Genomic DNA, 14,098 nt, shown 5'->3' with positions numbered 1-14,098 from the left:
TCGGCTGGACTCTGAACATGTTCGAATCTAATCGCAACATCTAGTCATGAACAAGGCCTTTCCAGCTCCTTCCATTCTGCAAGCCTACGCGTCGTTCGCTATCTACTCTGTTCTGAGGCGTGATCAGCAAGGTGTGGCGTTGAGTGTGGCGAGTGCGAAGATGTGCCACAGTCGGGCGATCATTGCCGAGTTGACTGAAAGGTTTCTGCCACCTGATAATGCGCGAGGCGTGTTATTCGTCGAGAGTTCCCGTTGTCGATCACCGTCTGTAACTGTTGCCACACTTATTTTTACACAAGGATCGCTGCGTCAGTGGAATCCTCCGTTGGACCTACCGGACGAGGCTTCCCCAGCAGTGCGATTGGCCGTGGAGGACTAGCATTCCATGCAACAGCCAGCAGTGCGGTTGGTGTAACTGCATAAGGCAGTGACGTTCGCTCTTGTGGCTGCAATGCGTTTACGGCTCCAGATGCAAAGCCCAAGCGCCTGGCGATGACGAAAGCCGTTGATGGTTCAGTCGGTGGATAGAAACGCGTTCGGGATAACGCCCGCTAAGCACTCCTTAATCTCGGCCTGTCAGGTAGTGAAATAACGTTAAGAATTAAGTCTTCCGAGTAAGCGCAAGCGACACAGGGCCAACGGGCGTCAGTGGGATTGGCCTGGGCGATAGACTTTGACGAATTGGCGGGGTGGCATCCTCGTCTCTGATCCGGCGCTCGAACGCAGGGGAAGGCGGCCGGCAGTAGACTGGAATGGTAGGGCGAGCAGCGGCAGAGACGTCTGCCGCGTGGAATACAGGAGCGAGACCAGGGCTCTGCAGTCTCGGGACACAAGTGGAAACGGGAGCTGGCCGGCATATGTCATTTCGCATTGAGGCGCCAACGCACACCGTAGGCGCCGCAACAGTCTCTGGTGACAAAGGGGGCATAGTGTGCGAGCAGCGTCTGTCGCGACGAGCAAATTGCGGGCAGGGCACGGAATACTCATCAAGCCACTGGAGCCGCGCACGAGCGCCTCGCACTGGTGTAGCAACTGGAGTGGATTCGAGAAACATCGGGCTGGGTCCGCGCGATCCAGCATCCATGGGCGGATGTGCGCTTGGAGTGCGGGATGGCGACAGATGCAGCGACTATCAGCTCCCCATGCGGCCGTGAGGGCTTCTGGCCGGCTCGCGTCTGCCGTAGGGTTGTGGCTGTGCAGGCCGGGCGGTGGGTGATCAGTCTGGCAGCACGTCGCGCACAGAGTAGGGCGGCGGACCAAAGCCGCCTAGGGCCATGCAAAACCGTAGCGTTAGAGCAGCAGGGACCGTGTGCCTAGACTCGACGCTCCACCCATGCCCACGCGCGGCCCTCTTGCAATTCCGTCAGGCCCTGTGGATGCTCTGAGAGCTAGCTGCTAGCTAAAAGACGTCTGACCACCGGCCCTGGACATGTGTGGCTTGACCCCAAAGGCTCGTCTTTCTCGTGGCAGCTGCTCTCCGTATCTCATAACCCAGGGCCGCCGCACGCCTTGCTGCTCAGTCTCCGACCTTATCCCACCGACCCGCCAGATGCAATCGCAAGTCCTGCACACCTAACTCCGCGAGTGCGTCCGATGCCATGTTTCGAAATAGGTACGTCGTCCCGCCCGCGCCCAAGCCCGCATGTGATTTGCGCGCGTCGCGTTGCATGTCATCAAGTACATACTGACTTGCGCAGACTCAACAGCCAAAAACCCGACGGAAAGCTCCTCGAGGACTTCAAGGCCACGTTCCCCCATCTGCAGCAGCGTTCGCACTCGATTGCTGGGCCGCCCGGCCACACGCTCGCAGATGCGCTTGATGTCGCGCACCCCTCCCGGTACGTCTTTCCGAGATCCCCCCATCCCATGTCACTCGGCACCATCACCAACGTCAACAACGCCGACGCCCAATTTGCACCTGCACCCAACATTTTGCTAACTCCATGTTTTCCAGCCACCTCGACCATGAGGACATCAAGGACCAGGACCCGACTCCGCGCGGGAACAATGAGCCGTGGAGGTTCACTCCTTCACTGCTCGACCCCAACAGCTTCGCATTCACCTCTTTCGCAAACCAACCGCCGGGCTACTACACCCCGACGCCCGGCGGCACCAACACGCTCTATCACAGCCAGGCCGGCGACCTCCACACGCCCGGCTTCAGTTTTGGCCTAGGAACTCCCCTCTCGCTTCCCACTTCGGAAGGTGCGCTGCACGCTGGCCAGGTCGCGCCTGCCAACCATCTCCATGGCTTCAATCCCCACGCCCTGGGGTCGCATCACTTCCAGAATGTCAATCCCTTTGGCATGCAGCCGCAGCATTCCCAATCATTTGCACCGCACCAGTTCACGCACCAGCCTTCTGCATTCGACCAGAGCAACATGACGCAAACCCACCAGGACTCGTCCATGGACAACATGGTTCCCGAAGTCGAGATGCAAGAGCAGTCGCCTCTGATCGGTTACGCACCCCATTCATACGACGGCATGGCGGCTGCAGTCGCACCAGCACCCCCTCCACCCAATCAAAAGTCGGTCACCCCATCTGCATCACGCCATCATCATACTGACTCTTCCAGTTTCCGCTACCATGTTACTCTGAATGCTCCAACGGCCATGATCAAGCAATCAGACGAAGTCCCTGTGACCTACCTGAACAAGGGACAGGCCTATTCCATCTCCCTGGTAGACACGGCGCCTACGCAAGCACCGTCTCCATCGACCAAGTACAGGACTTTCATCCGCATTTCGTTCGAAGACGAACAGCAGCGCCAGCGACCAGCATCCTGCTGGCAACTGTGGAAGGAGGGCCGCGGAACCAACGAGGCCCACCAGCGTGGTGGGCGGCTTCAAGCAGTTGAGTTTGTGGACCCCAGCCAAGTCAGCGGCGGTGAGATTCAAGGACGACCCAGGGTTGAACTCGAGTCTTCCTCGTTCGATGGCTTCGTGGTCACCTGGACACCAACCCACAACTCCTCACCCGAGTGCTCCTTGGCCGTGCGTTTCAACTTTCTCTCCACCGATTTCAGCCATTCCAAGGGCGTCAAAGGCATTCCCGTCCGGCTATGCGCGAAGACCGAAATGGTCACAGAAGCCACTGGATCGTCGCCCCAAAAGCCAGATGGTGAGCTCTGCTACTGCAAAGTCAAGCTCTTCCGCGACCACGGTGCCGAGAGGAAGCTCTCCAACGATGTTGCCCACGTCAAGAAGACCATCGACAAGCTCAAGCAGCAGATCGCACAGGTTGAGTCTGGCATGAAGGACTTTGGCAAGCGGAAACGCAGTGGATCAATCTCTAAGGGCAGTATGAGCCAACGGCCCGGGAAGGTACCGAAACACAAGAGGACCTGGTCCATGTCTTCGACGAGCGACAACCAAGGAGGCCGCGCACCCGCCGAAGAAGACCTTCACATCAAGCTCGCCTCGCTCCAAGACATGTTCAGCTCTACCAGGCCTGTCAGTGTCTTGTACCTCAAGGGCGAGGACCAGGACGATCCAGATCTCCACCCAGTGATCCTCGGCGCTACTCCTCAAGAACTCTCCAAGCTCGACACCAATGTAGACGCGCCTATGTGGGAGGCTCCCGAGTCGCAGACAGCAGCATCGTCTGTTGTGTCGCCAACCCCCAGCTCTCAGTCTCTCCATTCCGAGAAGCGCCGGACTACCTCCTTCCAGCGCCCGGCGCCCTACCAGCCACCATCGCGTATGTCCTCCAATGAATGGCGCAGCATGCCACAGACGGCCACAGGTGATCTCAAAGGGATGCATGGCGTCCAAGGCGGCGCAGACGTTCCAACCAAGGTTCAACGGCCATATTCTGATGACCACGCACTGTCTGGTTGGATTGAAGCCCTTGGGGTTGATCAAACCTACCAACCGCCTCCAGAGCCGATGCTGAAGCCCGTCGCCTGCTTCTTCGTTCAACCGCGGCTCGCTGGTCGGCAACCCGACGACAACTACTTCCGCGCAGTCTACCTGATGGAGCGTACTGTAAAGGAGCTTGTGGCAAGCATCGCAATGAAGATCAAGATCGAGCCAACGAAGGTTACACGGACTATCCGCGTTAACCAGAAGGGTCTGCAAATTTTGATGGACGACGATGCCGTCAACAGAATACCCGAGCAACAGGATATGACTGCCGAGTTCCACGAGATTGGTACGCCGCCGGTGCATGCCATGAAGCGCGAATGGGACGCGGGTCCTACCGACATTCAAGTTGATGGCGACATCAGCGTCACGGAAAATGTTCATTCGACCGGTTACGAACTTCGCCTTCTCTTCTAGGCTTTTATGCCTATTGCTCGCCTGCGAGACGCCGTTCCTTCAACATTGATACCCTGTTTCGGTACTTCACCGATTGTCACGACCCTTTACTATTCGTACCCTGGAGCTTTGCATTGGTCTCCATGGGCTGCCGATGCTTCTGAACTGGCATCACTTGATTCGATTTCACCGCCTGGCGTTCAACGCCTTTCGATACCACGCGTCCATTGGGAGCGTTTGCTGCATTTCCTTTGTTGATACCTTCTACTCTTCTTCTTTCCGGTGCGACGACGATACCCATTATACTACTACCATTTCACCTTTCAAGCGGCTAAGATTGCAAAGCAACGATCTATCATGAAGACATAGCGAGATACACGCGCGACACGAGGGAGTGTTCGGACTGTAATTTCTTTACTACATACATCGAGGATGGCAACTCGTCCACTACAGTGCGCATGCCCAATATCCTCTGCGAGCCTAATCAAACCTTTTCGCTCTGAAGTTTTCGCTCGCGATCTTTCGACATCTCTTCCCTGTACAATTTTCGTCAGGTCCACGCTCTCACCCTGGCCGACCGAAGCAGGGCCGCTCGCCGCGGCCCATCTCCACTGACGTTGTGACATAGCGATGATCGTTACATTCCCCCCGTCCGCCTCCCAAGTTAGAAACCTTGTTCCGACCGTCACCATCACGGCAGATTTCTCCATGTCAGACCCATCGAGTGATATTTCAGTCTCTTGGCGTATAACAAGCATCCGACACGCTATTGTCTCCGGAGATTACGCACGCTGCTATCCACACAGGGGCTCTGGAAAATGGGTGGCTTGCGCGAGTAACAACTGACACATTTACGAAAGGGCTATTGCGATGATTGCCATCGGTTTCGCTTTGCAAAACATAGAGTTCGACAAAGGTGACACAGTGTTTGGTACACCTGTCAGCGATTGGGCGGGGGCCCCTGCCACGCGAGTAATTGAGGGGGCTGGCGGGAAGTGTGGGTATGGTAGCCGATACCGATAGCACAGGGACCCGACCCAAAGGATTGTGCGGCCGAGCCTTGATGTCATACTGCAGGAAAGGACTCGCGAATCACGACCATGGTACACCCAAAGAAAACGATAAGTCAGACCGAATGAACAGGGTCCAAAAGATGCGTTGGCACTTACAGAGGACGCGTCAAATGAGAACGGACCGAACGGATCTACTCGCAGGTCTATTGCTGAGTAGCTGCCTCACTCAATCGCAATTATGAAACGCCAATCCATCGTACCGATTGCAGCTCCAACAAATAGTCTAGGGCATTTGCAGTATCGGAGCAAGCGCCATGCAGGTGTGGCGTGATGATACAAGGAAAAGATACATATTTGCGTATTTTCGGAAGCAACTGGGCTTGCCGTCCGGACGATTGCAAAGGAGAGTGTTCCGGTACTGCCGTTGCTTCTCCCGTAGCTGTACTCAAACGGGAGAAACAACTCGCTAGCACAACGGAAAGCTAGCCGACGTGCTCCAACAAGTTCGCCACCGTTCGCAACGCTGCAGAGCCTATCGCGGACCCCGAAGACCCTCCCTTCCAAGCGCGTCACGGAGCGAAGGTGCAACATGAACCGGAACCGACTACATAAGCATCCGAGCGATCGACCACTTTACTACGTTGGAATGAGGCGTTCTAATCATAGCGGCTGTGTAAGCTATCTGAGAAAACCGTTATGTGACAGCCAATGAGCATGCTGGATCTGCACGGAGATCGACATATTGTCTACTCAAGCGAGACGGGAAGTGGCGAGTGCTTGTGGCTGGACCCTTCTTCGCCACAGCTTCGGGAACGCTGGTATGTGCCACATGGTGGAACACGTCCGACCAGCTGACGCAGGTGTCATGCGCACATGGATGAACTGTGACTCACGGCCGACAGATGTATGGAGCATTTTTCTTTCCCCGTCTTATGAGGCATCAAAAAGGTTAGTCAATGCCACAGTGGTGCATCTTGACGCAAGTGTACCGAGACGCAATCCGAAGGAGTTTGCACCGCCACAGACAGGTGTTACGTGCCCCTCGCAACGACGTTGATCAATTCACATGCCAACATGCTTCATCTGCAGCAAGCGCAATTCCAATTCCAGGAGACTCGGCGACATATCAATCTTCTCTGCAATCTAGATTGTTGGTACCCCGCTTCTGCCGTAGGGTAAGCATATCAGCCGTAGTTTGCAGATCCTAGCGTATGCTGGCTACTGTGTACTTTTGCTTAATCTGACTCTGCAGCCCAATTGCCAGACGGAACGCCTCCGATGACACAGAAGCAATGGTGAGCTCGCACAGCCACTGTGCTGAAACAGCGATGAAATGCCGCTCTGGATGGGCCTATGAGAGTCGCTAGTAGTTCGCACTCTGCGCATTACGGTAAGTCCCATCTGGGCATCAAGTAGACTAGGAAGATTGTCAATGCTGTTACGTGGAGGTTAGGTATTGCGATTTGTGCTAGATCGAGGGGTTGTGCGAAGCAGTCTAGCTTCACAACATGGGTACACTTATGCATTCCTGGAAGGTAGGATCGGGTCTCGTGAGCGCCAAAAACGAGATGGTGCATGTTTGGTACGCATCCACACGCTAGAGCATCGGGAGGACTACCGATCCCAGATCCAAATCCCGCGCAACAAGAACTACTAAGATGGTACCATGTCTTCACAAAAGTCGGCTTTACTATCGGACCGTCAACAATGCAAATCTGAAGGGAAGCCCCGTATTGCGATCATATGTGAATCGATCATGCATAATGAAGTCACCGGATTTCGGATGAGATTCTGCGTGGGTGAAAAAAAAAGCGGGATCAGCAATTTCCCTAGCCCCTGTTCGCTTCTCGTTCACGAGGGTGCGCACGAGTGGCTCGAGCATGGATGGCGCCCACCTGTCACCCAAATTACCGCGGAAAACAGAGGCCGAGAAAACGTCTTCATGCCCGCTGTCACAGAGACGTTTGCACTTTGCTCCACGATGACTTCATACATGCGGTCAGAAAAAGCTCCTGATCACCCACAAGTGTTTCAGGATAGACAGGCCAGGCTTGCACTTGATGGAGATCTGGCCAGCACAATTCGGCGCCGTCTCCACAGCTCGCTTCCCACAGCCCGGTACCTGTAAAGCAGCAGTCAGCCAGCGCGAGATCTCCCACCCGCCGCTCTGCATTGGCAAGGCTACGCGCGCAATCGCGATCGCATCCTCCGGCTGAAATGGTAGCAGCAAAGCACCTAATATCCCTCGAATCAAAACAACGCGTTTGGGATCGTGGTTATCTCGTTTGCGACTCGCAACGAATCAAGGGCCTGGACAAAGCTGTCATGCGCATCAGCCACTGACGCAGGCCTGGAAGACTGCCGAGTGGGCGCATTGGAGAAAAGCGACAATGTAAGGTGTGAGACTGTTCCTACAGGAGCCACGTTGATGCATCTCTGCATTAGCCCCGTGTGCAGCTGTTCATGTTTCGATCCCACGGTGTGCGTTGCTGCAAGGTTATCCTCAAGGTAGTCACCTGCACGGTACTTGGTTTTGACAGCGCCAGGACGCGTGCTCCATCCGGCAGTCCCTTTCGGAACTTTGGCATACATACGGCGATTCTTCCATGCACCTGCTTTTTGCTTCTTCCAAGGTTCTATCTTTGATCTCCGAAGAGGACCATGGGGGGCTAGTTGTTGAATACGGGTGTTGTGCTTTTTCGGTGACCTTCAGCTGATGCGGCCTCACGGCCATGAATCTCGTACAGACATGCTCACCCATGTGCTGATACTGCTATGATCGCTTTGCTGTCAGATTCTCTCGGCGGAAGCGCCAGGACGGGAAGATCCCCATTGTCATATTGAGCCATATTATTGTACATGGTAACGTTGCCCTGGAATCCTTCGTTCAAGCGCACGTGCACGAACCCCCAGCCTTTCAATACCACTGCTCCGATAAGACCTTCTTTGTACTTTTCCGATGTCCAATATCCCACATTTACTCCCTTCGGAACAGTGTCTCCGAGAGTCGGGTCAAGATTCCATTTGGGACGCTGCACTGACGAAAGGAGATCGGACGCGTCTTGCGATAGCCGGGTTATCCTGACCCAAAACCTGGCTTGTGGATGATGTGTTGCGCGGGATGCATGTGTGGGCCGCATGAGGCGTGCGTGCATGTGTGGAGCGGAGCTGTGCGGAACCAAGGTATTGACATATCCTAAAAGTAACGTATGATGTCGGCCTGTATACCGGACACAGGTGCACCGCCACAGGTGAGAGGGACTCTTTGCAGACATGGGCCGAAGGATTGAATAAACACGAGAGACCGACAAGGCTTTGGATAATGTATGGCTAAGGGGGCATGCGTCTCGTAACGAGGCAACACCTGACCGGTATGCGTAGAGGCCGGTTCATGCTCAGCATGTGCACCTCTCTCAGGACATCAGGTTGATGACTGCGGTAGCAGTTTGCAACGCCCTCAGTCATCCAGCTCTCGTCCAAAGTCAATTAACCTCAACCTCCTCGCATCTTTCGGATGGAACTGCGCAATCTTCGCCCTGATCAAGAAACGTGAAGCAGCAGAGTCTCGCTCCAGTTGAAAGTATGCCTTTCCACCTCCTGGTCCCATCAGAGTAGCAAACAGATTCTCAATCAACTGTCGCATCTCTGCATCCGCAGCTTCAGCCTCAGTAGGCGGCTCTTCCTCCTCCTCTTCAGCATCGAGAGAAGCCTTTTTGCCCCAAATCTCATCGATCCTGCGCTGTCGCGTCTTGTCTGAGACTGGTTTCTTCGATGACTTTGCGCGTCCTTTCTTTGTGAAACCGGCAGCAAGAGTATCGTCCTCTATGTCAAGCATGTCGCCTACGACAGGGCCGCCGAGCTCTTCTGCTGCAAGCATGCTAGAGAGGTAGTCATTGATGAAGTTGTTCATAGCTTCTCCCAGACGCTGCATCTCCGCGTCGTAGTTCTCCTTCTTTGCGCGCTTTGCTGCGATGAGTTCTCGCGCAAGTTGAGCAGGAGTCTTCTGAGAGCGATCTTCATGCTGAGAGCGTAGCCGTCTGATGCGATTCTGCATTGCCTGAGTGAGAAGGTGGGCATCGTGTAAGTTGGCTTCTTCGCGACGAAGCGTGGCCTCTTTTGTGCCGAGTTGGCTCTGAGTGCTTGCAATGGCTTCCTTCGTTCCTTGGACATTCTGTTGAAGTGTGCGTGCTGCTAATAATGCAGGCAGAACTGATCCTTGGGCGGGGAGGTACGTTGCTGTTGGCTTCAACTGTTTGTACGCGTCTTTGACGGCTGCGAGCTGCTGAAGCTTCTGACGCGGATCTTCCGATGCATAGGCGGCCGTCTCTATATCAACATGTGACTGAGATCGCAACTTTTACTTTGTCAGTATCATCCTTTCTAGACGCGTCTTTATCGCGTTACCTTGTCAAGCGCTGCTTGTTGTTCTTTCACGCGTGCCTGCAGCTCTTTCACTGTCTGCTCCAGACGCGCCTCGGTGCTGGACGCGTCAAAGTCGACGACATCGTCCTGCAGGCCCCGAGCTCCTTCGACATACTCGCGTATCTTCCTGAGACTCTCACTCTGTAGTTGCGCCATTTCTCCGAGCGGCTGGCTGTGAGTTCAAGTGCGGTCCACCGATGTCGCTAACGGGCCAGTGGTGCCTGGCGAGCGAGGAGGGCTTCACCCCTTTCAACTGTGTACTCACTAAGGCTCCCGCTGCACCGCAAGGAACTCAACAGTCTCTCAGTCGCCGTGCTACCGGTATTTACAGACAAAGTCGTAGTACCACACGTGACGCGCCAAGACTTAGCGCCGATCTCCCCGCGATAGCTCCATTTTGCATCGTTTGCGCCTCCTCCCTCGCGACAAACGACCTGCTGTTATCAACCATCGCCCACAGTTCCTTCTCCATCGCGGCCCACCCCTTCTTCTAACATTGCTTTCTCGTTTGAGAAGGAAAGCGCGCAACCTCGAGCTCTCCGCACCTGAGACGCCGGACCGTTGCCGAGAAGGTTTGACGAGCGAGCTTTCTTTACTTGGGCCAGTTTCTTCCTCTGTCGACCTCACCTCGTCCCAAGAAACACACACCCTTTCCGACTCTCCCGCTCCATCACAAGCACCATCATACCCGATTCCTCGCTTCCCGAGGCCTCTCTCCTCCGACCACTGCACCCTCTGCACGCTCCAAACTCCTTCAAGCTCCCGGCGACCTTACCTCCTCGCACCTTCACCGTACTGTCGCGACTCCCTCCAGCCCGCCCTCACAGCACGCTTTCTTTCACGGCCCCCGCTGTACATAAAGTCGCAAATAATCGAGATCAATTGAACAAATCTCACCTTCCCGTTTGAACGCTCCTCGACTGTGAAGAGCGTGCATACCCGTTCCCAATTCAAGATCCACAACTCATAACAGAAAACATGTCCGCGTCACCCACCATCGCGGCTTCCTCGGCCAAGCGACCGCTCGAGGAACCCTCATCGCCTGCCGGACCCAATGACCAACCCGATGCCAAGCGTCCTGCTCTCGACAAGATGGTCAAGGAGGATGCGCCCAACCCAGACAACATCGACATCGCGCAACCAGTCCAGGCCGACGACATCGCCACGGAAGGCATCACACAAGAGGACGTAAAGGTGGTACCCGAAGTGGCTGAAGCTGCTGTCGAGAACGGTGCCCAGCCCATCCATACCGACACTGTTGTCCCAGACGCACCCTCTATCCTTGAGACTCAGCCTATCCAATCCACATCAGGTGCTAATGGTCGGCCTGTAAATCACAACCAGCAGGTGGACGAGACCAACTGGCTGCATGTGCGCGCTTGCATTGGCACCAGCGAGGCCGCTACCATCATTGGCAAGGGCGGAGAGAATGTGACTCAGATTCGTCGCTTGTCCGGCGCCAAGTGCACCGTTAGCGACTACTCTCGGGGCGCTGTTGAACGCATCCTTACTGTAAGCGGCCAAGTTGATGCTGTGTCCAAGGCATTCGGCCTCATTGTGCGCACCCTCAACCAGGAGGACCTCGAGACACCTTCTACATCCACCTCCAAGGCCTACCCTATGCGTCTTCTGATTCCTCACATCCTTATCGGTTCCATCATCGGAAAGGCTGGCGTTCGCATCCGCGAGATCCAAGAGGCTTCTAACGCTAAGTTGAACGCATCTGACACTCTCCTCCCCAACTCTGGCGAACGTTCGTTGATCGTACTGGGTGTTGCTGACGCTGTGCACATTGCTGTGTACTATGTTGCTCAGACCTTGGTCGAGCAGCTGACCGAGCGATTCGGTGGACCGGCTGCATCCCAATATGCAACCCGTAGTGGTATGGCTGCCAACGTCGTCCCAGGCGGCATGTCTGTTCAACCATACGTTCCCCAGCCCGCCGGAGGTCAGTACTCTCACCCACAGAACTTCCGTCGCCAAGAACCACCCCAGCGAACTCCTGCTCACGGAGGCTATGGTGCTCCGCACATGCAGCATGGACAGCCTCCACAGCAGTCGCCGTACGGTCACCCCAACATGCCTTACGGCGCTGGCTCGCCTAGCCGTGGTCCCTATGGTGGTCCTGCAGCGCCCACTCCTTACGGCGGTCACCCTGCTGCAGCGCCTGTTGCGCATGGCGGCGCCGCTCCACACGCAGCTGTTGGTGGCATGCCTGGCCAACCTCTTACCCAGCAGATTTTCATTCCCAACGACATGGTCGGTGCCATCATTGGCAAGGGCGGTGCGAAGATCAATGAAATCCGCCAGCTCAGTGGCAGTGTCATCAAGATCAACGAGCCCACCGACAACAGCAACGAGCGTCTTGTTACCATCACGGGTACACAAGAATGCAACCAAATGGCACTATACATGCTGTACTCGCGACTCGGTTAGTAGTGCATTCCATCACATAACACTCACAATGCTGACTATCTATGCAGAATCGGAGAAGCACCGTATCTAGTCGTAGGGTGCTATCGATCCAAAATCGCGACGACATGGTTTGTTGGCGGTCTGAGTCAAAGAACACAACACTGTAAGTCGGTCTACTGTCTTTGTGGGATGCATGTTATATTGGAGCACGGCGTAGCGGTATATTTAGTTGTCTCATGGTTTATTGGGTGTGTACTTTACGTGCTTTCTCCCCGACTGCTCTCGGCGAGAAAGAGCATCGCTTTGAGGGAACATGGCGATTACAGGGTTGAGGTGGCATGTGTCACTCCACGGGTCTTTCGCTGCCGATCTATATGATAGTAACATACCTGGTAATCTATCAAAAGCTTTCTGACTTCATCACTTTGTATGTGTGTTGAGTTGAGCATCTTTTTCGGCGATGAGCACAGACTCCTAAGTGGTGAGCGAGATGCAGAACCGGGTGTCAGAGTTATTCTCGTCTTATTGACTGGACTAAACACATCCAGCCTCCTGCCGTTGTTGTTTTCCCAAGAATCCGTAGTCGTGTCCTACGAATGAATAGCATCAATGTTTCTCCCACTACAGCGTCTATTCCTCAATCGACTCGTTCAATTTCATGTGGTTTCGAACCAACTCCTACCGTCATCGGTCATTATCTGCGGCTTAAGAGGACGACCACCTTGGAGGTTGCTAATGTTTGTCTGCCATTCGGCTGTGCGCTCAGCCCTGTAGAAGTCAGTAAAATGTCCGCTTGCGTTGTCTACGGTCAAGAGCTTACCTGATGTATGCGGTGTCGTGTTGGGAACCAAGAGCGACCTTCGTCTTTGTGTTTCCTGAATGTGCATCGGCTACCGCAGAGTACTGATCAAGAAAGGCGAGGCTATCACGGCCGCCGACACGCAACTTGAGCCTCTTCTTCACCTTTGGAGGCGATTCTAGCGAGTCAAGATAGAGGGCTAACTCGTCGTCACTTTCTTCGGCTGCACGCTTCTTAGCATTCTTGCCCTCATCGTGACCCCTATTATCGTCATCGGGAAGGGGACGCTGGGCGATGAGATTGACCGACAGATCGAGGAGGAAGTCTTTCGGCAGGTTCTCAGTCGTCCAGTGTTCAATGCGCTCTTTAATTGCACGTTGCGAGAATATATCAACCATCAAACGGCGCGCGGGACTCGACTCGGGGGTACCGTCGTAGATGGTACGGACTGCAGATGGCTCTGGGAGGGAGTGGCCGAAGTGAGGGCTCTCGCATCGTTTCTGAATGGCCGCCAGGATGTTTTTCTTAGTGGAGTCGTCCATGAGCATCTCAGCGAGGACGTAGAGCTCGCTCATGGGCTGGAAAGACCACGGCTGACCTTGGAAAGATAGCTTGGTGCCATTCTACGTACGCTTCGTTAGCCAAGATATGGACACGCTAACCGTGTGAGCATGCGTACATAGAGTGTGTCTAGATACCACGCAAATATCCTAGGGTCCTCTTCTTTCAAAGTGACTTTGAGATTCTGTGCTGATTTCCATCCCCCCCTCAAGGCGTTGCGGAAGAACTTGCTGCAATGACAGATGCGGCGCGGGTCCATGAAGAACTTACTTTTATTTGGTTCTTTACCGACGACGACGCAGATAGTATCCTCATCTGAACTCCGTGAGAGAATATCGTCATCTGAAATCGGTGAGAGAATATCGTTATCTAAGATCGGTGAGGGAATATCGTCATCCGCATCTGGTGACATTCGGAGAAGAGCATCGTCGCGCTCAGGGTCGACATCGCATTTGTCGGACGCAGAGTCGAAGCTTCTTCTTGAATTAGCATACCTGGCGCGCAGACGCATTGTAGGGTTGAGTTAGAATAGTTTGCCTTGTCGATTGGGTCCTAAGATGAGCGGTTTGAGGTGCAGCGTTTGGGGAGAGTGGAAATGAGAGAGAAGAAAATGGCAATCCGTACGG

General features: G+C 54.7%; 4 protein-coding genes across 4 annotated transcripts; 2 read left to right on the top strand and 2 right to left on the bottom strand.

The window, feature by feature from the left end:
• Nucleotides 1-1,598: 1,598 nt before the first annotated feature.
• J4E79_003251 (uncharacterized protein) lies at nucleotides 1,599-4,283 on the top strand (the record flags this gene model as incomplete). Its single annotated transcript, XM_049352146.1, has 4 exons — nucleotides 1,599-1,612; nucleotides 1,698-1,838; nucleotides 1,955-2,530; nucleotides 2,579-4,283. The coding sequence occupies 4 exons, from the start codon at nucleotides 1,599-1,601 to the stop codon at nucleotides 4,281-4,283; spliced, it is 2,436 nt and encodes an 811-aa protein (XP_049213617.1).
• A 4,449-nt stretch (nucleotides 4,284-8,732) lies between these two features.
• J4E79_003250 (uncharacterized protein) lies at nucleotides 8,733-9,853 on the bottom strand (the record flags this gene model as incomplete). Its single annotated transcript, XM_049352145.1, has 2 exons — nucleotides 8,733-9,629; nucleotides 9,680-9,853. The coding sequence occupies 2 exons, from the start codon at nucleotides 9,851-9,853 to the stop codon at nucleotides 8,733-8,735; spliced, it is 1,071 nt and encodes a 356-aa protein (XP_049213616.1).
• Nucleotides 9,854-10,675: 822 nt separating this feature from the next.
• J4E79_003249 (uncharacterized protein) lies at nucleotides 10,676-12,203 on the top strand (the record flags this gene model as incomplete). The annotated part of the gene is made up of 2 exons (XM_049352144.1): nucleotides 10,676-12,128; nucleotides 12,181-12,203. 2 exons carry the CDS (start codon nucleotides 10,676-10,678, stop codon nucleotides 12,201-12,203), a joined length of 1,476 nt encoding a protein of 491 aa, XP_049213615.1.
• A 565-nt stretch (nucleotides 12,204-12,768) lies between these two features.
• On the bottom strand, nucleotides 12,769-13,983 carry J4E79_003248 (uncharacterized protein; the record flags this gene model as incomplete). The annotated part of the gene is given in 4 exon segments (XM_049352143.1): nucleotides 12,769-12,880; nucleotides 12,933-13,534; nucleotides 13,591-13,948; nucleotides 13,967-13,983. The coding sequence occupies 4 exon segments, from the start codon at nucleotides 13,981-13,983 to the stop codon at nucleotides 12,769-12,771; spliced, it is 1,089 nt and encodes a 362-aa protein (XP_049213614.1).
• Between the last annotated feature and the right edge of the window lie 115 nt (nucleotides 13,984-14,098).

This window comes from Alternaria viburni, assembly GCF_023758015.1.
Source record: "Alternaria viburni strain BMP 2772 chromosome Unknown scaffold_5, whole genome shotgun sequence".
Taxonomy (NCBI): domain Eukaryota; kingdom Fungi; phylum Ascomycota; class Dothideomycetes; order Pleosporales; family Pleosporaceae; genus Alternaria; species Alternaria viburni.
Note: the sequence above shows the minus strand (reverse complement) of the source record. Positions and strands in the feature narration are given on the sequence as shown.